Source organism: Dermacentor andersoni, chromosome 4, assembly GCF_023375885.2.
Source record: "Dermacentor andersoni chromosome 4, qqDerAnde1_hic_scaffold, whole genome shotgun sequence".
NCBI lineage: Eukaryota > Metazoa > Arthropoda > Arachnida > Ixodida > Ixodidae > Dermacentor > Dermacentor andersoni.
In genome coordinates this window covers 223,083,398-223,104,995 of record NC_092817.1, presented here as the reverse complement: position 1 = coordinate 223,104,995, position 21,598 = coordinate 223,083,398, and the positions used below count along the sequence as shown (strand labels likewise).

General features: G+C 47.0%; 1 protein-coding gene across 3 annotated transcripts in view; it reads right to left on the bottom strand.

The window, feature by feature from the left end:
- arr (low-density lipoprotein receptor-related protein 6) overlaps window positions 1-19,457 on the bottom strand; it is a 296,788-nt gene extending 277,331 nt beyond the window's left edge. For 2 of the 3 annotated variants that reach the window (XM_050185229.3, XM_055074753.2), the window contains exons 1-2: window positions 18,819-19,452; window positions 16,021-16,420 (exon numbers count right to left, since the gene is read on the bottom strand). In XM_050185229.3, the coding sequence (XP_050041186.2) occupies window positions 16,021-16,420; window positions 18,819-18,882 (464 nt within the window). In that variant the 5' untranslated portion in view covers window positions 18,883-19,452. Of the gene's footprint in view, window positions 1-16,020; window positions 16,421-18,818 lie in introns of all 3 variants that reach the window. The other variant, XM_072288049.1, reaches the window with a different exon arrangement.
- Between the last annotated feature and the right edge of the window lie 2,141 nt (window positions 19,458-21,598).

Genomic DNA, 21,598 nt, shown 5'->3' with positions numbered 1-21,598 from the left:
AGGGCATCGCAACAAAACACAACAAGGGCCAAGGACGTAAATATACAGTGCTGTGAACAAGTTCTAAATGGTCAATGCTGTATATTTACGATGCCACGTGTATGTCTGAAAAACATCAATTTTTCAACTCTCTGTTGCCTAGTAAGTGCAGTCACCCTGTGTGTCACAGCGTAGTCTCTTGCTTTTAATTCCATAGCCTGTTAACGCCGGCGCATTGGCAATTGCTCGTACATCCATGTGTGTGCGTGGGTGCACACGGCGGTTAGTCTTGGTTTTGTCTCGTGGGCTATTGCAGTTTGTTGCGATTAAAAGAAGCTGATGTTCGTCTAGTTTCTGATCTCTCGATTACATCTGTTCACAGGCTGGTACGTGGGCGAATCAGGAAGTCTTTGCCCATATTTTTTATTAGCCAAACTGTGTTACATACAGGTAATCACAGTGGAACCCGACTATATTGAACCCGTTTACATCGAATTAGTCGATATATCGAACAATTTCTGCACGCGGTACCATTACAATGAGTATATATAGCAAAAATTATGCTTACGTCGAACAAAAATAGCGACTCCCGATATATCGAACATCGAGCGGCGGAAAAGTGCCCCCAGAAGTTGGCTTTCCCTTGCGGTGGCGAGGAAACCCGGCCGCACAGCTACATCCAACCGCTCTCCCTACCGTGACCGCGCTGCCTTGGACGAGCCGTCGACACGCCCCTGCAAAAAATTATCCTGGCCTGCCCGCAGCGCTTGCTCAGACAGCCAATCAGAGGCTCTTGTGCACTCGTCGTGCAAGATGGCGAAAGTTCGAGTTGTATCGCTGCTTTTCTGGTTCATTTTCTGTGCACCTTGTGGGCCTTCTCCCACAGTGTTGCCGTGATGAAGCAACAGAATTCGCATTTCGTCTTGAAGCTCAAAATCATAAATCGGGTCGAAGATAGTGAGAAGTCGGATGTCCCCGCAGCGTGAATGATTCCGATGAGCACTCTCAGCACGATCTTGAAGACTAAGGGGGAGATTAGGGCTAAAGCGGCCAAACTCGCGACCCTGTGCCCATGGCGCCCAATGCGTACGCAAAGCCGTGTACGAGTAGTTCATCCGAAATCGCTTCAGCCGGCTTCCGTGTGCTCAGTGATGACTGTAAATTCTGATGAATGCGATGAAGCCATTGCTGGTATTGCCGATATTTGGAGCGAGCTGTCAGAATTTCCGGAAGCTGTTGACAAATCAACAGTGGACGAGTTTGTGAGTGCAAATGATGTCGTGACCACAGGAGGGCCCGAAAACGAAGACTACATTGCCGACATCGTACCAAGCACAAGTGAAAGTGGGCACAATGAGGAAAGCAACGACTCTTTGCCCACGTCCTCTGAAGTGATTGGTGCACTCGCACTAGTCTGGTGCTTCTGCGCTAATGCAGAAGGTTGCGACTTTAGCTGCTCCGACGCCTTAGACAATTTGGAGAAGTGAGTGCGTCGCAGGCAGCGAAATCGCCCAAGCAGAAGAAAATGCAGTACTATTTCATGCGAAACTAAGCTAGTTTCATCAATAAGGTGATTTTATAAATGGTATGTGCTTTATGACATCCAATTATTTAGCAGGCTTATATCGAATTGTGCTCTATATCGAACTGACAGGCGTTTTTTTGCAACTTCGGTATAGCCGGGACAACATGGCTGAGCAGCCATGTTGTCATTCCCTTCGGATAAGTCTATAACATTCTTCTTGAAAGACGCTAAATATTGTCATCACCAGACAAAAAACAAATCATGCATGAGTTTCGTAGTCGAATTCTAGTTCTAGAAAAATCTAAGATTGCTAATTTGGGGAACACTCGTGTTAGCGTGCCTTCAATCGATCTTTCAAAATAAGAATTCAATTTTTTAAACATGACACAGAGGGTGGCTTGATGGAGATATAATTTTAATCTTGCAGTTACAAAAAAATTTTTGGCTATGCATGGTCGCATTTTTCATCTTCAATATCATCTTAACTTTCCATTACACGTCTCGTTGCTGTCTTATTTGTTCAAAACCAGTACACATGCGCATGGGTGCGTTGCTCTGTTCCCTATATACATGTGTACTGCTTCGTAGAATAAAAAGCAATTGTTGGAAGTTAGCGCTGTGTCTGCGTCGTACTTCTTTCTCTCGTCCCTTCCGTGCACTAAGACCGTAAAAATTATTGTTTGTACAGTTCGTGCGGCGGTTGAATTGCCGGTTCTGCATTTCAAGTGTCTTTTCGGTGCTGGTGGCCTCGCGAAGAAACTCTTTTAGTCTTCGGTGGGCTTCATATCATCGTGCTGAAAAGTTCTTCCTTCACACCCAGTATGAGTAGGCAGACTTTCTTCTCCTTGGGCATATACGGGTCGGCATGGCGTAACAGACGGCTCATTTCTTCCGTAAAGATGGCAACGTTCTTGTTAGGTAGCTGCACTGTGGCGTCCAGCATAATTTTGGCCCTTCCCTTGCGCAAGACGGTTGTAAAGGTGCACAGGAAGCTGCTACAGAACAGGTCCCATGGTGTCAAGGTCGACTCCCAGTTCTCAAACCCCATTCTGCGAGCGTCATATAAGGCGATGTATACATGCCCCAGTCTGTCGTCAGAGTCCCAGTTGTTGAAAGTAGCGATTCATTTGTAGGTCTCCAGTCAGGATTCCGGGCCTTCAGTCGCTGCTCCATGGAAGGTTGGTGGGTCCCGAGGTTGTTGCAGGATAACGGGGGACGCTGGGGCAGCCCATGGGGTTGTTTTGGCCACTATCTTGTAGGTCGTCTCGGGTAGGAGTCCGTGTTCCAGGATTAGCTATTGCAGTCGGCGACTTGCTCGATGATCGGGATGACGTAGGTTTTGTCTTTGCAGTCCAGGCTTGCATCACGACTTGTCGGGGGCGTCCGGTACATGAACGAACCAGCACTTCCACCAGATGTCACGTGGTAGTGACGGTTGAGGAAACAGCAACAAAACTGTGAATGGCGAAACGAACTTTATTGGACGAACCTGTGCCCAGAAAAAACAGGCTACACTCAATGCTCAACGAAAACGGCGAACACAGTCGGCGATCAGCGAAAATCTTATCAGCGGGTCAAGCGCGACGGCTTTTATACATCAGTCGTCGAATGTTCCAGAGTAATCACTGGGACCCGCGTGTCTTCCACAAAGTTCTACACTACTCGCGTCGCGCATACATGCAATCAGATTACACAAGGTTTGGTGATAGACACCGGATGGAAACATCGATAACATTCCAGAGAGAGAGAGAGAGAAATTTATTTACAGAAAGGCAGAGAGGTCGGCCTGAGCTATAACTTGCTCTGGCCTGCTACTCTACACTGGGGAAAAGGATGGGGAGCGAAAGGGCTGATAAATGATGATGGTATAAGGAAGAGATGCATATATACAAATTCACAGAGTTGTGGCATCTCTAAAGCCATGCGTCCAGCCCAGTGGCTTGGAGAAAAGCTATAGTGGCTCGTTACCAGGGATACGCTGTTTGCATTAGGCCAAGGACCTAAAAGAAACTCGTCTGATAGCGGTCTCTCATGGATCTTTGCAATGGAAGAGACAAGTTGCTGTTCTTCTTGCATGTATGCGGAACACACACAAAATATATGTTCAGGTGTTTCTGGCACGTCGCAGCATTCACAGTTTGGGCTAGTATCACTGGCACCTATCATATGTCTATAACGGTTGGTGAATGCGACACCAAGGCGAATGCGGTGCACTATGCTCGTGTGGCTTTTTTTTGAGCTTGTGAGGCATACGAAATTTCGTTTCTGGGTCCCGCTTGTGTCGTCGATCTGGTAGGGTCTAGTGTTCCAATGTAGAGTTGCGGTTTACGCGACGAAGTAGGGCGTTTGTGTCTGTTTGTGAGAACAGAATGCATAGCTCACAAGCATTATCTAAAGCAGTTTTCGCTTCAGCGTCTGCCTGTTCGTTTCCGATCAGGCCACAGTGTGAGGGTATCCTCTGAAAGGTGACATTGTGGCCATTTCTAGCTGCGTGGTCGAGACGCTCTGTAATTTCTATAGCCATGGAATAATACGGGCCCCGTCTGAGGACACAGTCAATCGTTTGAAAAGCTGGCTTGCAATCGCAGAATGTCGTCCATGCATGAGGAGGCTCCTCAGAGAGAAATCGAAGTGCCTCCCGGATAGCAACAAGTTCTGCGGCAGTTGATGTTGAGCTATGGTCTAGTTTAAACCGCCAAGCGATGATCATATGTGGAATGACGAAGGCTGCAGTGGAGGCATATGGTGTGACAGAGCCATCGGTATACACGTGTACAATATCTCCGTACTTTGCAGAAATAAGCCACAGGGTGAGTTGCCTGAGGCCAATAGATGCAACGGATGAGTTTTTAGTAATTCCAGGTATCTGTAATGTAACGACAGGTTTAGGCAGTACCCAATACAAGCGGGAGAAAATCTTGACGGCAAAACACTCTGATGGCGCGATACAGTCCTTGAAAAGCTGGAACCTGGGTGTGTGGCAGGGAGCGATGACAGAGGACGGTGCCTGTGTCGGGTCAACACGCGAAGGTACATTCGAAGAGGTTCGCAGAGCAAGTGTACCCCAATAGGAGAAGCACGAGCTTCCGCTATTGTTCCATTGGTTGACGTGCATCATGGAAGGCCTAAACATGTGCGCAATGCTTGAGCTTGAATGCTCTCCAGCGCGCGCACACAGCCAAGTCCCATGCTTGAGAGCGCCGAAATGCTGTACCGTGTATAACCTATGAATAATGCTTGGTACAATTGGAGTAATGACGACTCCGAGGGGCCCCATCTTGTTCCTGCAACGACGCGAAGGACGTGAACAAAACTCTTCAGCTTTGACTTCAGTGCGACGACGTGTCTTGACCAAGATAATCCCCGGTCTATGACTAAGCCAAGGTATCTGTGGTGTGTAACTGTAGGTATCGCTACTCCGTTAACCATTATCAGATACGTGGTCATTTGTTTTCTCGTGAATGTAATCACGGAACATTCTTCTGTTGAGAGTTGGAGGCCTTGACGCCGCAGATACCTAGCTGTGATTGTCACTGCACGTTGAAGCCTAGCACGCATTTGGGGACGGGTGGCGCCAGATGTCCATATGCATATGTCGTTCCATTGCATATAGATACACGCAGGTGCGTGCTGAGCTGTGCGATAACATTTGTTAGGTGGTGAAATGTGGCCGCCGGATAAAGATAAACAAGTACACGTGTCAATATACAAGATTCCTGGACATACAAGGTTTCTATCCGTAGAAGATCGTTATATACAAACGAAAATGTCAGCCCGTGTGGCTATCCTGCTCACACAGTGGCTGTTGCAAACAGCCGCGCGGCAGTGAGGCGCGCAATAATAGCGCAATGCGGAGGTCTACACCCAGCCGCCTTCTAGCGGAAAACTCCACTCCTTGCACCACCAGCGGCAAGTGAACCGGCCCAAACAACTCTGACACCCTACAGAACAACTGTGGCTTTTAGAACACACCGGATATCTTTAGATTTGAGCGCAGCAGCGATGAAACGGTTCAGAGTAGAAAACGAAACCTATCGGCGGATACCTTTCATTTCATTTAATTTTATTACCTTAAAGGAACGCTAAAGGCAAATACTAAGTCGACGTGGACTGTTTAATTAAATACCATTCCAGATGCCTCACAATGCTTGTTTCGTGCCAAGAAAAGACTTAGTTTACGAGAAAATTGGAACTGAAGGGTCCAAATACCGTTTTCAAAATTCAGATCTCCCGCCACCTAACCAGGGTGGTGGTGACGTTGCATACACCATCACCATCCTTTGCTGCCATCGGTGATAAAAACGGCGAGTGACAGACGGTGGCACCGAGCCAAGACAGTGCGGTGGATTCGCCGCTGCAGCTGTTGTTTAGTCAAGCGGTGTAGAACATTTGGGCATACCACGTCATCACATGGAAGTTGAATTCTTCACTACTTGCAGTTTGTGCGAGTGCCGCAAGCCAGCAAAACCAGTGCAGCACTACGCGGTAACGATACTACTGAAACATCAAAGCATGGGCGGTGCAGAGTTGAGCGATAACGAAACCTTTCAACTGCCCGTGTTGTTCTCAAGGGTAATGTCAATGAGTTCTTGTTTCTGAAAATGAAAAACTGGACAAGTACCATTTTACTTCATTTTTTACTTCAACACGGTGGTAGCGTGCTTACTGCTGTGGCCGATAACTTTGTATCGCATATGATTGTAACTAATTCAGACTTGGAGTTTATTTGTGTTTGCATTTCCTTAAACAACAAAAATTTTTTTTTGCGCATGCTACCGCCCGCCAAATGCTGCTTCAGATTTCTGTGAAAAATTACATGATGTGTTTAATTACCTGTTTCTACAGTTCCCGCGATCTACATTATTTCTCTTGGGTGACTTCAATATGCCTAAAATTAACTTGTCTAGACCTGTCCCGGTTGTATCTGAAACATTACCTGGTGTTTCATCTTTTGCTGCCTTGTGCTTAGACTTTAACTTCACTCAGATCGTTTCCCAGCCTACTAGAATTGGTCCTACATTGGCTGACATTCTTGATCTCATCTTAATAACAGTACCTGGACTTGTACACTAGATTTCATACATGCCTGGTATAAGCGACCACAGCCTTATTCGTTTCGTTATAACAACTTGCAACACGCGCCATCCTTCGACAACAAAAACGTTTAGAAATTACAAAAAGGAAGATTATGTCTCAATTAACAAGGAGCTTGAACTATACTTGGATGGCTGATCTTCCAACATTTTTCGATCGTACAGTGGAGGAAAACTGGATTTCCTTTAAAAATAGAGTTGCAAGTCTCATTAACAAACACATACCGTTACAAAAAATTTCAGATAAATGAGCACCTTGGTTTAACACAACGGTAAGGAGGCTACTGTACAAAAAAAAGTGTCTTTTTCGTTTAGCGAAGTCTACAAACAGTCTTGCTCGCTGGTGTGTATATTGTGATAGTCTGTGCTCCTATCGCATTGCTATCAAACAGGCAAAATATTTTTTTCTGGAGAGCACACTCCCTTCTCTTCTTTCCACCAACCCTTCGAAATTCTGGAACTTTCTTAAACATGCACAAAGCCGTGCCATTTCTCTTGACTCTGCTGGGCACGTGCTGTGCAATGAGGAATGTTGTACTGTCCTGAATGGCGTCTTCGCGGGTGTGTTTACAAAGTCAACTGCTGTTGTCACACCGCAGCTGCATAATCCCAATTTCTTTCCCATGGATGCAATTGTAGTCAACTTTGAGGGAATAGCTAAATTAATTGAGAAACTAAAGCTTTCGTCTTCGTGTGGTGATGATGAAATTAATGCGAAGTTTCTGAAGGACACGAAAGTTTACTCTTCAGTTTTTCCGTCATACCTCTTCACACAGTCCATTGAATCTAGTACGCTGCCATCAGATTGGAAGGTCGGGAAAGTGGTGGCACTTTTTAAACCCGGGAACACGCATTCTCCTCTCAATTATCGACCAATTTCTTTAACCAGTATCCCGTGCAAATGTTTAGAACATGTAATTTACTCTAATCTAGTCTCATATCTTGAATCAAATGATTTTTACCTCCTGCCAACATGGATTCCGGAAAAACTATTCCTGTGAAGCACAGCTTCTGTTATTTACTAATCACATCGCAGCAGCTCTAGACCAAGGCTCCTTTCTTCATGGTGTTTTTCTTGACTTTTCTAAGGCTTTCGAAAAAGTACCTCATCAACTATTTCTACTAAAAATCGGCACTTTGAAAATTGACCCAAACATCCTCAAAATGGATCAAATGCTTTTTATCTAACCGAACCCAATATGTTATTGCTAACAATCACGCTTCCTCTCCTTGTCCTGTTGAATCTGGCGTCCCTCAGGGTTCCCTTTTAGGTCCACTACTATTCCTGATCTACATAAATGATCTTCCAGATAACATGAACTCTAGTATAAAGCTATTTGCAGACGACTGCGTTATCTATCGTGAAATAAATAACCCTAATGATACACTTGTCCTTCAATCTGATTTAAATAATGTATCTGAAAGGTGGAATAAATGGTTAATGACCCTTAACATCACTAAACGCAAGCACATGACATTTTCGCGAAGCACTCAAGCCTCAATGTCTTCAGAATACAGAATTAATGGCATCGAACTGGAGCGCGTGTCTGCATACAAGTATCTCGGTGTCTACATATCTGATGACTTGTCATGGCATACTCACAATGACTACGTCATAGGTAATGCAAATGGCACTCTCGGTTATTTCTGACGCAATTTTTTCCAAGCTCCACAGCGCCTAAAATTAATGCTTTATCAAACTTTCGTTCGTCCGAAACTCGAATACACGTGTGCAGTTTGGGATCCAGCACACCGCACTCTTATGCAATCCACAGAATCCCTACAGAATCGATCAGCTCATTTTATTATGTCGAACTATTCACGTACCGCTAGTGTCTCGCAGATGAAATCATCACTTACCCTTTCTAAGCTTCAAACTCGGCGCAACATCTCGCGCCTTTGTTTATTCCACAAAGTGCTCCATCACCGTTCATTGAATCAGCAACTCATTTCGCAGCCAGTGTACTTATCCTCCCGCATCGATCACAGCAATAAGGTAGCTGTTCCTCTTTGTCGCACTGACGCGTTCCTGCATTCTTTTATGCCGAAAACCTGTTCCGAGTGGAACCGCCTTCCCTCTTATATCGCCACCTTAGCCAATGCATCATCATTTAAGACCGCTGTGACAGATCATCTTTTAAAATGACTCGAATTTTGCTGGTATTTCTTTTCTTTTATTTTGCCGCTCTTACTCTCTGTTTATCTTGTCCTTATAGGCTTGAATGCTTTTTGTTTGTAAACCATGTACCACCCCCTCCGTAATGCCCATTGGGCCCTGAGGGTATGATAATAAATAAATAAATTAATTAATTAATTAATTTTATACAGTCGAACCCTGCTATATCGAACTTGCAATAAAAAGCCTATCAGTTCAATATAGAGCTTAATTCAATATAAACCTGCTAAATAATTGGATGTCATAAAAGCACATACCATTTATAAAATCACTTTATTCATGAACCTAGCTTAGTTTCGCATGAAATAGTCCGGCATTTTCTTCTGCTTGAGCAGTTTCGCTGCCTGCGACGCATGCACTTCTCCAGTCTAAGGAGTCGGTCGGAGCAGCTGAGGCCGCAACCTTCTGCATTCCCGCAGAAGCATCGGTCTAATGCAAGTGCACCACTCACTTCGGAGGATGTGGGCAAAGGACCATCGTTGCTTTCCTCCTTGTGCCCACTTTCACTTGTGTTCGGTACGATGTTGGCAATATAGTCTTCGTCTTCGGGCTCTCCCGTGGTTGCGACACCATCATTTGCACTCACAAACTCGTCCATCGTTGATTCGTCAACAGCTTCCGCAAATTTTGACAGCTCGCTTCAAACTTTGGCAACACCGGCACCGGCTTCGTCACATTCATCAGAATTTACAGTCATCACCGAGCATGTGGAAGCCGGCACGGCTGAAGCAAGTTCGGATGATCCAATCTTCCCCTTATTCTTCAAAATCATGCCGAGAGTGGTCCTCGGAATCTTGTACGCTGCGGGGACATTCGACTTCTTACCGCGCTCAGCCCGATTTACGATTTCGAGCTTCACGACGAAAGGCGAATTCTGCCGCTTCATCACGGCAACACTGCAGGAGAAGGCCCACAAGGCGCACACACAATGAACCAGAAAAACAGCAAGACAACTCGCACTTTCGCCATGTTGCACGACGAGGGCACAAGAGCCTCTGATTGGCTGTCTGAGCAAGCACTGCGGGCAGGCAAGGATCAGGCAACGTGGTCACAGTAGCTAGAGCGGTTGGATGGAGCCGCACCGCCGGGTTGCCCCCGCCACTGCGAGAGAAAACCAACTTCTGGGGGCACTTTTCCGCCGCTTGATGTTGGATATATCGGGATATATCGCTGCTATTTTTGTTCGATGTAAGCGTCAATTTTCCTATATATACGCATTCTAACTATACCATGTCCAGAAATTGTTTGATATATAGAATAATTCGATGTAAACGGGTTCGATATTGTAACGTAGATTGAAGACGAGTCTTACAAAATATACGCTTCTCTTTAATGGCGGGCCAGAAGAAGAGCGTGAAGCGTACGCGCTTCGTTGTCTTCCATGGCGCCGGCCGTTGCGCGCGCCGTCCCACGGTGCGGGAGCCCCACAGCATTGTGTCAATATAGTCGGGTTCGACAGTAATACAATACAAGGACGTTTTCTGCAACGAGTAGTGTAGTACTAGTGACAGAATTTAACTGAGGAGTGCTTTCGTCATCAGGCAAGTGCTTGAATGTCCCGGGGGAGCCTTTAATCATGTCCCACATTTCCCTAAATTTATTGATTACTAAGGCCCTGTTCATGATAATATTGACACCTTAGAGATTCTTGAACACTAATCTATCACTCACTTTGGCTTGACTTAGTATTTGCCTTTAATGTCCCTTTAAAGGCCCCTATAAATGGGGTGTTGCATAAGTTGTGGCAAGAATAAAAAGACATAGTCACAATAACAGGAAGTTTTTTCCATTTTCAATGAATTGCGATGGGCACATGATAACAGAAACGTCGTTAGGAAATCTGTTCCAGTCCGCAGCTGTGCGAAAAAAAAAAGAATTTGAAAATGTGACAGTGCATGAGCATGGACGGGCAACCTGTAGCTGCGATGGCTGGTGCGGTGAGATATGCATGTAAGGGGAAGGATATAAGGTGCGATGCGCATGGGGATATGAAAGAATTTGTGAAATAAAGATAAGCTGGCAATGTGACGACAAAGCGATAAGGGGGATAATGTGGATGCAGTTTTTGAGGAGGAAACGCTGATATCAAAAAAATATGACGAGTCAATGAAACAAGTGACACGATTTTGTACAGATTCGAGATCATTAATTAGGTATGCTTGATGAGGATTCCCAATAGGCGATGCAAATTCTAGTTTTGACCTGACAAATGATTTGTAGGCTAATTTTATATATTGAGAAGCATGATCCACCAGAAAAATCTGACGTTTCGGAACCGCGTACGGGTTCCTTGTTCACTGAATTGGACATGAAATCGTCGTCACTTATATAGCCAGCACGTGACGTAATGAACGTGCGTAAACGGCAGGCATAGTCCCTGGTGTCCGGTTCATTGTAGCTGGCGTCGATTGCGCAAGGCGAAGCGCAATAAAGGCTGGTGGCAGCCTTTATCAGCAAACACATGGCACGGCAATGGGAGCGTCAATTTCGGTCACCACGGCCAATCTAGTAATGGAAGCCTTGGAAGGGAAAGTGCTCGCCACATTCAACCCGGCACCTAAAGTTTTTTACCGCTACGTGGATGACTGTTTCTGTATTTTGAAGAAACAAGACATCCAACGCTTCCTGGACTGCCTGAACGCCCAAAATGCGCACATACAATTCACTGTGGAACACGAGAGGGACAACTCGTTGCCTTTCTTGGATGTACTGGTTCGTCGGGATGGGAACGCTCTCGCCTTCTCGGTATACAGAAAGCCTACACACACAGGTCGTTATCTTAAGTTTAATTCTTGTCACCCTGTCGGCCATAAGACGTCCATAGTGTCGTCCCTGATAACACGTGCCGTACGTGTCTGCTCAGGCGACGATGCACTAAAAAAGGAATTACGGACAATCCACCGTGAACTAACCCGCAACGGCTACCCTAGTCGTTTCATACACAGGACCGAGAAGCGGATATTAGAGCCAAGCTCGGAGAACAACACGACAATCCGTGCACGTGCAGTCATCCCTTACGTCCAAGGAATCAGCGAGGCATTGTCGCGCGTATTTTCGAAATACGATTTGCGCATTGCCCACATCCCGACCAGCAAGCTCCGGAACCAGCTCATGAATGTGAAAGGCCGGTTACCTGTTGAATCATTCCCCGGAGTTGTGTATAAGATACCATGCGCTGATTGCCACAGAGTATACATTGGTGAAACAGGGAAGTTCTCCAGACGCCTCAAGGAACATAAACGTGATGTAAGAAATAATAGCCACACGACGAACGCCATTGCCGAGCATGTGCATGAACATAATCACAAGATAGACTGGGACAATGCCACTGTTGTCGCCAAAGAAAAGAACGTGTCATCCCGATGGCTGCTAGAATCTCTAATCATTCAATCGACGCCAGCTACAATGAACCGGACACCAGGGACTATGCCTGCCGTTTACGCACGTTCATTACGTCACGTGCTGGCTATATAAGTGACGACGATTTCATGTCTAATTCAGTGAACAAGGAACCCGTACGCGGTTCCGAAACGTCAGATTTTTCATCAGACTTGGTCAGTGACCGTAATCCCTTCATTTCCATGCCTGACCAGACGAACTTTCGTCGAACTCTTAATTATAGTGGAGTCTATTAGGCCAGATCCTCCCTCTTTCTCTATCATCTTTCTCTTCCCATTCCCTCTCCCCTGACGACGCTTCGCCTTGCTCCCTCACGGGTTGCAGAATCAAGCGTCTTTCCTTTCTTTAGATAACTATCATCACTCCACTTGACTGCCGGTGTGGGGATGCGCGACTCTCACGCATCCCCTGATATGCTGTTTTCCCGCACGGCTCGCGTGGCCTGGCACCCGCGGCGGTCGGAGTGGTACAAGCGCGGTGCGAGAGATGGCGCGAGTGTCGCGCCGCGGCGGGGTTTCTCGGGGGCCAAGAGACAAGACGCGTCCTCTCTTGGATTCGGGACTGCGAGCGGGACGGACCTGCCGGGCCGCGCGTGCGCCAACCCATGCTTCTGCGAGACCGTCTCGCGTGGCCGCCTTCGAACGTGCCACGATTCGCGTGACCGTACACGCGAACGACCAGGCGTTGGGATCTAGCATGGGGCGAACATATTCGCTCGCTATGCGGTCGCGGTAAGTCGGACTTCTAGATTTGTCGCGCGCCCATCGGCATGTTTTGGGGATAGCAACTCGGCTAGTAGGCATTGATCTATGAGAGGTGCAATAAATGCCCTTGTGACTGCACTACTGTGTTGTCGTTCCTTTGTCCCAAGAGTACGGAGGAGAACCCCATATCTCCCACATTGGCTACGTGCTACTTCTATGCTTAAAATAATTATGCAGCGTGTGCCTAGAAACTTGGCAGTAAGCAACACTGGGCACCGCAGCAGTCACATTGTTGAAATCGCAATCATGTGAAATGGGCCCTCTAAAGATCGCATTGCGACACGTGCGACTGCACCGATTTTCGTCGTTCCAGTCGCGGCATGTCAAACAGCCTTCAGTCGTCATGAGTGCTCCAGGCCCACTAATCATTCGGCACTTGTTCACAACAGCGTTCAAGAGGGCTGCTATCCTTTACACCGAAGAAACAAAGCCACAGGTTCAGTGTTTCTTAACGGGTGGTGCGAGAAGGGCAACTGCAGCGAAGCAAAATTTTCACCTGTGACAGCAAGTAAGGAATTTCCCACGTGCCGAAGTCTGGACGCTTTCCGGAGCTGTAGGCTAAGCTTGCGTCATACATCGCTGAAATGCGTGATCGGTCCCTGCCACTGAAGTGCGACATGGTCATGAAACAAGCCCGGATCTTCGCCTTTTAAGGACCTGCTCCGCCATGAGTACGAGTGGCTGACGGCAGAAGACCGCGAAATTACACCAACAGGACCTGTCAAAAGAGCTTCCCTGATGGCTGCGTGTGGTTGGGTGCAGTCGGCGTGGGCTGCTGTTCCACAACATGTCGTGGTGCGGTCGTTTGCTAAATGTGAAATTTCGCTGGACAACAACGCGCTGTGGGACCGTAGCAACGATGACGATGGCAGCACTAGTGAAGACAAGTAGTCCAGTGACCGTGTCAGCTACTAATAAATTTTCGTTATCGAATGCGCCCTCGGGTATGCTCTCCTTTTTTCTTTTTTTCCTGTCACGCGATATGGGGAGGCCGACTTACATTCGAGTGAACTTACAATCGTGTAAATACGGTATCCCCGACGCTTTTTCGAAGCGATGTGGACCTTGATGTCAGACTTGCCGCCATGCGAGATGTTCACATCACAGGCACATGTGGTGCAGAATCTGAACTCCCCTTTCTTCGACGGTACAAAGCACAGAAATTCTGCCATGTACGATTTCAAAAAGACTTGGAAGTACTGTCGGGGCTTCGAGCCCGACACTGCACTGCGAAGCCGCTACAGGCCGGAGCCGCACTGCTTCTAACGCGGGAGCTAGTCACACAAAAGGAGAGACCAACACTGCAGTGACTGAAGCTGACTCAAGTCCAAACCTGCGAGCCCGTGCGAACAAAGGCAACAGCATGGCAACAGGTTTGCGGAGGATCTACAGGCACTATCGGCACTATCGAGCTTTGGATATGGATTCGTGACCCCCCTAGTGGACGACAGAAGTCACTACAACCTTGCAGCTGCTGATGATGATACCACACATACGTATTGCCCTCTCGTGGCGGTGCAAGGCACCAGGGTGTAGTTTTACTACATTTCCATGTTGTTTTTTTTGCAAATATAATGTTTTCCATAAAATTTCAAGCAAGATTCGCAAAATCGTAAAACTACTCGAAATTCATACATTTCACGGAAAATTCGGAAGAGTTGGCAGGTATGCACAGTGGCATGTGCACTCGTTGCATGGCACTCACAGCGTATATGACCATTGTCGGGGAATACTAGAAGAAGAGGTGAAGCACCGCTCGAGAGAAAAAAAAATAAGGCATTCTTGATCTCCTATCTGGAATGCTGCAGTCATCTTTTTATTTACTTGCCGGGCACAGGTTAGCCCACAATAAATAGTTGTGTCTGAACTACAATATCATTATCAGTGCAATGCACTGTAAATGGTACTGGGACAGTTCTTTTTGGTTGCAAAAGAACTGGAAACATCATCGGTGGTGCCCTCTTTTCTGAGGAAGTCGAGGAGACTGTTCTGCCACAGTTCAGCACAGATGCGAGCCACCCACCATGGAGAGCCCAACAAGGAACAGGACTATGTTCAGTATGTGCCAGTTCTACAACTTTGCTATAGCCTAACATGTATAATCAAGAGTGGTTACAAACATGGCAAGGAGTTAACCCTTGCCACGTGGAAATTTTGATGTCAGGAGAAGCGAATAGAACACGGGGAAGCTGTAAAAGTCAGAGAGAAAAAGAAAAGGGTTGGAGAGGGGTGACAGGAAAACGCGACTGCCAACTTCCCAAGGATGGGTCAACCCGGGGTTGCCGTCTAACACAAAGCTGAGGACAAAGAGGAGTGTTCGCTTTGCCGAGAGGCCATAAAGGTCCAAACACCCGGCATTAGTTTGACAAAATAGTTCCGCAGAAACCTGCAAGGTGGAGAGAGGTAATTAATAAAGGGAGAATTAGAAATTAGAGTTTCCTTTGTAACAACTGCTACGAATGGGTGGATGTCTAATTTTCTCTTTATTAACCCAGCATTAGGTCGACACCGATTTCCCCTAACACAGCAAGGCCACGCACCCAGGTACCGCCATGTGCTCGGGTCCGTGGTGTCCCGAACTTTACCAGAAATGGTGGAATGCATTGACGGCACATATGCACTATTTTCAGGGTCCCTGCTCTTTGACATCTGATCACCATGTCACCAAACAAGCCCAGCTGCATGCATGTCATGTAGCCACTTGCGGTGAAATACTTTGTCTCAGGAAAATCCCTTTTTTTTTTTTCTTGCTCCACACTATTTAGAAATTTGGACAATGCCCTCAGAGCTCGAATAGTCAGTTAAATGGCTGTGCAAGCCCCTCTTCCGCTTATAAATGAAGTATGCACACTTTTTTTTAAGCGTGTAGCACTATACAAAGCTGTTTGACTGGCTTGTTTGCCCTCACATTTCGCACAGAGGTGGCACTTTCTGGTGGATGCTGTTTAATATCCCATTTAGGTGAAATACTTGCCTTTAGAATAAGTCAGTGCTAGAAGAAAAAAAAAAGTACAGGAATGAAACAATTAATGCTATGCAGAGCGCACAACTCCGTTTGCAGCTGCGACAAAATGGCTAGCTCACCCATCTGTTGGGACGAGCGCAATGGCGCGTGGCTGGTCCAGGTCACGCCAGAGCAGCACCTTGCGGTGCGAGCCATCAAGCTCGGCCACCTCGAGGCGGTTCGTCTCGGAGTCGGTCCAATAGAGCTTGCGACCCACCCAGTCACAGGCCAGCCCATCGGGAGACACCACTCCCATGGAGGCCACCGTTACGTCGGCCCCGGAGCCTTCCAGTGGCCGACGCCGTATCACCTCCAGTCCCACGTCGGTCCAGAAGAGAAGACCGCCTTCGTAGAGAAAGTCCAATGCCGCTGCGTCCTCGAGACCATCCACCACCAGCCGGGAGCCATTTGCACGGCGGCCTGATGCATCCAGCTCCAAAAGCCGGATGTCTTTACGGTTGGCAAACAGTAGGCGTACCCCTGCATACCACCCTTTGTTGTTAGGCTGAACAGAGACTACTTGCGTCAAGCACAGTTTTGATTCAGGGCCTTATTTCTTTCTTTACATTTATCGCTGCACATCACTACTCTAATCTACATCTGCTAGCTCATGCGGAACAAATAATATATGATGCAATTGTCTAATATGAAATCATAACATTGTTTATGCAAGTTAAGCAAAATTCCTGCTCACCTACAGCTGCAATTAAGAACAATGCATAAAATGTAAATTATGTTCCACTTCAGATTTGCACATTTAATTTAGTTATTCATAATTACTGCCTCTTGCACAGCAAGATTTTCAATGTTTGCACGCCCTTAATGAATACAGGTTTGACTGTTGCCAGCCATATGTGACGAGCAAAGCATGCAGTTCTCCTCGTATTGGTTGTAATCATTGCTGTATTTTTCACATAACTGCTTAGTGATCTTACCTTTCTTAGCCTTATAACTAATTTTATTGAATACACAAATTTTCATGTTGTTATAACCAGCACTATTTTCCGCCTACTGGTTGTTCTGAACAGTTGTGTATATGCAAAATAAGTAGCTTTGTTTGTTCTGCTGGTTTTTAATTGTTTTTCAACATTATTTTGCTTGTGGAAATGTCCTGTTCTGGCTACCAAGAAGCAGCTGGCAGTACTGTAAAATAAATATAGTAAAGCTTTTCAATGATGCAAGCAAGGACACCAAAGCATGATCAAAATTACAAAAGAATTCTATCAAAGTCAACCCAATTTTATAAGTGAAAACGCCAAGCAAGCAATGCACACTGGTGGAAGCTGCACTGAACTCTGCCAGGCCACTCCCCTGGAAGAGCACCCACACAACAAAATCAGATACATTGCATGTGCACTCAAGTGTGTCCTTCTGGCCCTTCTGCTGGGAGCAAGCGGTACATTGAACTGACTCAAGTTTTCAAAGTGGGTAAGAAAATACGCAATTCACACAAGCTGTACAAATGTCAACCTCAGCTTTTAATTTCAACATATAAGAAAACTGAATTCTGTCACATGGTGACAAAAGCAAAGCCTCTGGGAGGCCTACTATTCAAGCCCGAGTAGATAAAGGTCCAAGTGAAATATCCTTGGGACTTCCGTTATCAAAAGTTGGTTATTTCGACGTCCAACAACCAATGTGCCCTCAGACTATCAACTCTTTTTTTTACTCATAATACCTTACATGCCCATTGAAGGGCATGAGTAAGGGTGTAACAGTTTCTATCGAACAGAAAAATAGCATCAAATAAAGAGGTAACAAAACAAAGGTTACATATAGTACAGTGGAACATCATTACACAATGTTATCAAAGAGCGTATTCCACGATCACTTTGGGCGATAACTATCACCTGCGCATGACGTAGTGCCCCACCAGCCAATCAGCGTGCCCCTGATGGCCGAGGAGCTATAACGTAACTATTCCAATCTGTTTTTATTCCAAATCCGCCCTCCGTGATAGGTCAGGAGAGCTGCGACTCTTTGTGACGAAAAAAAAAGCAAGGCGATGTCTTCCGCTCTATTATTATCCATCGCTCATTGCCGGCTGATCCCGTCGATAACAGGCAGAGCGTCGCACTCACCGACTACTGACGAAACGCGGAAACGCATTAGCATCGTTACAAAATAGCGGCCCAAACTGTGTTACGCATTGCTGAGGGCATTCGTGAAAGACGCAGCAGATGTCACTGCACTTTTTTTTTTACTTTTATTATTCGCGCGCACCACGCCATGTGCAGCACGTCATCAATTGAAAGCGCAGTAAAACCCATCACTCAACTTGGACAGAAGTTTTTAGCAGAATGGTGTACAAAACCAGTTCTGTCAAACTTCTTAAAGCGTGGTTGGCGTCACCATCCTTCCATGACAACGCATCGGTACGGAAAGACGAGCCCGGTTCGACAATCGGTGAGAAAGATGAGCGGCCGGCACACGATAAAGATTAAGCACATGTGGTGCGACTTTGCATGGGAGGCGCTTGCCTACCAAGCCACACTTCAGAATCTTTTTTTCAATCATTGTACCATTTACGTTGAGATGAATAGGAAGAAGTACAGGCCACGGAGCATCGCCCGCAATGACATTTCTTACTGTTTATTTAATAGCAACGCCTTACGAAATATGGGTGTTATTCACATGTGACGGGCAGTTGAAATCGCGTTATGTCATGCAGGCTAACAGCCACTTGACGGTCCATAATTGGCCGTGTCGACGGAAACACGACAGCGTCAGAAAAAGCGCGCTAATGGGACAAATTCAAACGTGCCGGCACGACAGTCCGATCAATAAAATGTGCGCGATCGCGACGACGCTGCATGTAGGCGAGCCGTAAAAGAGAGCCACTAGGCCTAACGCTCGCTGGAAACGTTCGGACACTCACCGTGCGCCGCATCGCACACGGCGAGCCATAATATCAAGCCACAAAGGTGCCAGCAGCGAAGCATCCTCCCAGAAGCGCCAGTGTATCCTTAGCTGCCTCATGTGTCACTTGTCAGTGAATAAATACCGCGACGTCGGCCGCTTGGACCGAAGCAACGCGGCCATCACTTGCTGCAGGGTCGACAAGCGCACCGCCAACACTTATCGCTCATCGCTGCTCAGAAGAAGCAGCAGCGAACCAACATTTTTCAGAGTGTTTGTTGTGTCCGTACGCCGAAGTTTCAAGACGTCGGGCCAGTTGGGGCAATGGTTGGGGGTGCAGCACATGGAGGAAGCAAAGTTTTTTTTCCTTCCTCTATGATGCAGCAGTGCAGCGCGCCCGGTTTGGGTGCAGATGAGGGGTAGTTTATAGTGTCTCTTTCTTCATAATAAAAAAAAATAATTTTTTTTATTTATTTTTTACGTCGATGTTGTTTTTTTTTTCTCGCTCTCTCTCTCTCTTTCTAGCCGGAGCGCGCCGCATAGTGTGTGATGCCGCGAACGTAAAATAGTTCCGTAATGGCGGTGGTGAGAGCCGAGACGTTCATTTGAGGGATCGCCAGCCGTTTGTGCGCAGGCGCACGTAAGAGCGGGCGCTAGAGAAAATCTGGGGGCTTTTGCTCCTTAAGGGGACACTAAAGCGAAATAATAAATCAGTTTAGACTGATGAAGCATTGTTTGAGAAAGGCAGTCAATTAAAAAAAAAGTAGTTTGATTATTAGATGAGAAAATGAAGGTCCAAGTATCAGTATTCGAATTTCGCGCCGAAACCCCAGCGCCGGTACGTCAGCGTGACGTCAGGGATCCCAAAGTACTTTTTCGCATTTGGGCCGCGTTGGCTGAATAAAGGTTCCCGAAACTTGCCATGTTTAATGTTTCGTTATCTTAGAACACAGTGTAGTCAATCTGAACCGCTATATATAATTAGTAGGCCCTATAAGATGCCATCAAAATCCAAGACGTCACAGCCCCGAGGTTCGGGTACACTCTAGTGCGGGCGTCGCCACCCGTATTTCGTTTTTGCGCTTTTTCTGGCTTACCAAATGTCTTATCGTTGTATGAGTGGTGTTTTTGGTGTTGTAGAACGGTAATTTACTGATGCAGAAGAAATCATTTTTCACTTTAGTGTCCCTTTAAATATATGACTCTGCCTAGGCACTACCGAGGTGGTGGTGGTGAAAGCATTTATTGAGCTATATATACGGAGAGGTACTCGGGGAGAAACCTGTAGTAAGTCGCGCCCCTTGCAATACTAGGCGGAGTCTCTCATTCCGGGACCCCGGTCTTGACCGCTGCGCAGGTCCGGCGAACTAGGGCTTGTTGGGCCGATAGTTCCTTGCAGCCGAGTAGGGCCGCCTCCCAGTCCTCTCGGGAAAGGGAAGGGGGGTGATGACGATTTTTCCGGCGGCACATACGTCGTTTCCAATTACCTGCTCAGCGTCACTTACATGGTTAAACAGTCGCCGCCCTCTCGCCGTATTGCAGCCATCAAAATAATCGCCAAGCGTACCGATCTTCTTAAAGGCAAATAGAAGCGTGTAAAGGCTGTTTCACACTTAGGGGGAAACTCGGAACGTATTGCATCGCGATGCGGCAAGCAATGGAGTCGTGCGGTGGCAGCAGCTCGAGGAAGCGCAGACGCTCGAGGGGCGGAGTCGTGATCTGCGTCGTCTGCTACAGCGGCGCGCGCTAGCCGCGTTGTCGAGAAGCGTGCTACTGTCAGGGGCAGTCATGGGGCAGTGCACCGATTTCATCGGTACTGCGGGAACTGAGCTGATATTCTTTACTAAACTCTTTACAAACTCTGAGCCTTCATTGGCGATAATGGAGTTCCGCAAACTTCTTTTAACAGCATGCTTCGTTTGTTCTTTCGAAAGTCCGGGGTCCTGAGCGCGTGCACGTATATTTCTTCACTGTGTTTGCTACCGTAAAAAGCAGCGACAAGACGCACCAAGATATGCGCGCAACGTGTCATCTTGGTTTGACTCGAAAACAAAACAAAGTACTCAGCAATATGATAACTATGGGGGTCGAACACGATGAAACAAATGGATACGATTAAAGGAATGTTTTAGGTTAATACAATGAGCTGGAAGTGATTTTTCTCGACAATCATTCACTACACCAGACAGACCCTGCCCGCCGGCGAAGAATCGGACACGTCACACTCGGAACTTCATTTAGTATCTCGTCATCTCTCCAGCGGCAGCGATGACATGTAGCGCTCATCCTGGAAGGCAGTGAAGTGTCGAATGACTTGATCAGGGATGTGTTCATTCGCAGCACGTCTCAGTCGCTGACGATAGTGGATCGAAGCCTATCCTCGGGTGACTGATAGAGGGGATGATGCGCCAGCGATAGTTTCAGCGAGCCCCAGACATATTAAATGATGTTGGCGCCCGGGGATTGAGGCGGCCGCTAGTGACTGCGCGCTCTTCCAGCAGTTCTTGCACAACACGAGCAGTGTGGATCGGCGACCTATCGCGTTAGAATATATAGTCGCCTTCCAGAAACGGGCCTTCAAGAATGAATGGAATCAGTACGTCGTCAATGACTGCCCTGCACCTTTCAGCGATGAACTTACCTTCTTTGCGTATCAGTGGGCGTCGCACAACGCTTAGTAAAGAATACCGGCTCATTTCACGCAGTAACGACGAGATCGGCGCCCTGCAACTGACAGTAGAACGTTTCCCGACAATGCGGCCAGCGCGCGCCGCCGTAGCAGACGACGCCGTTCAAGAT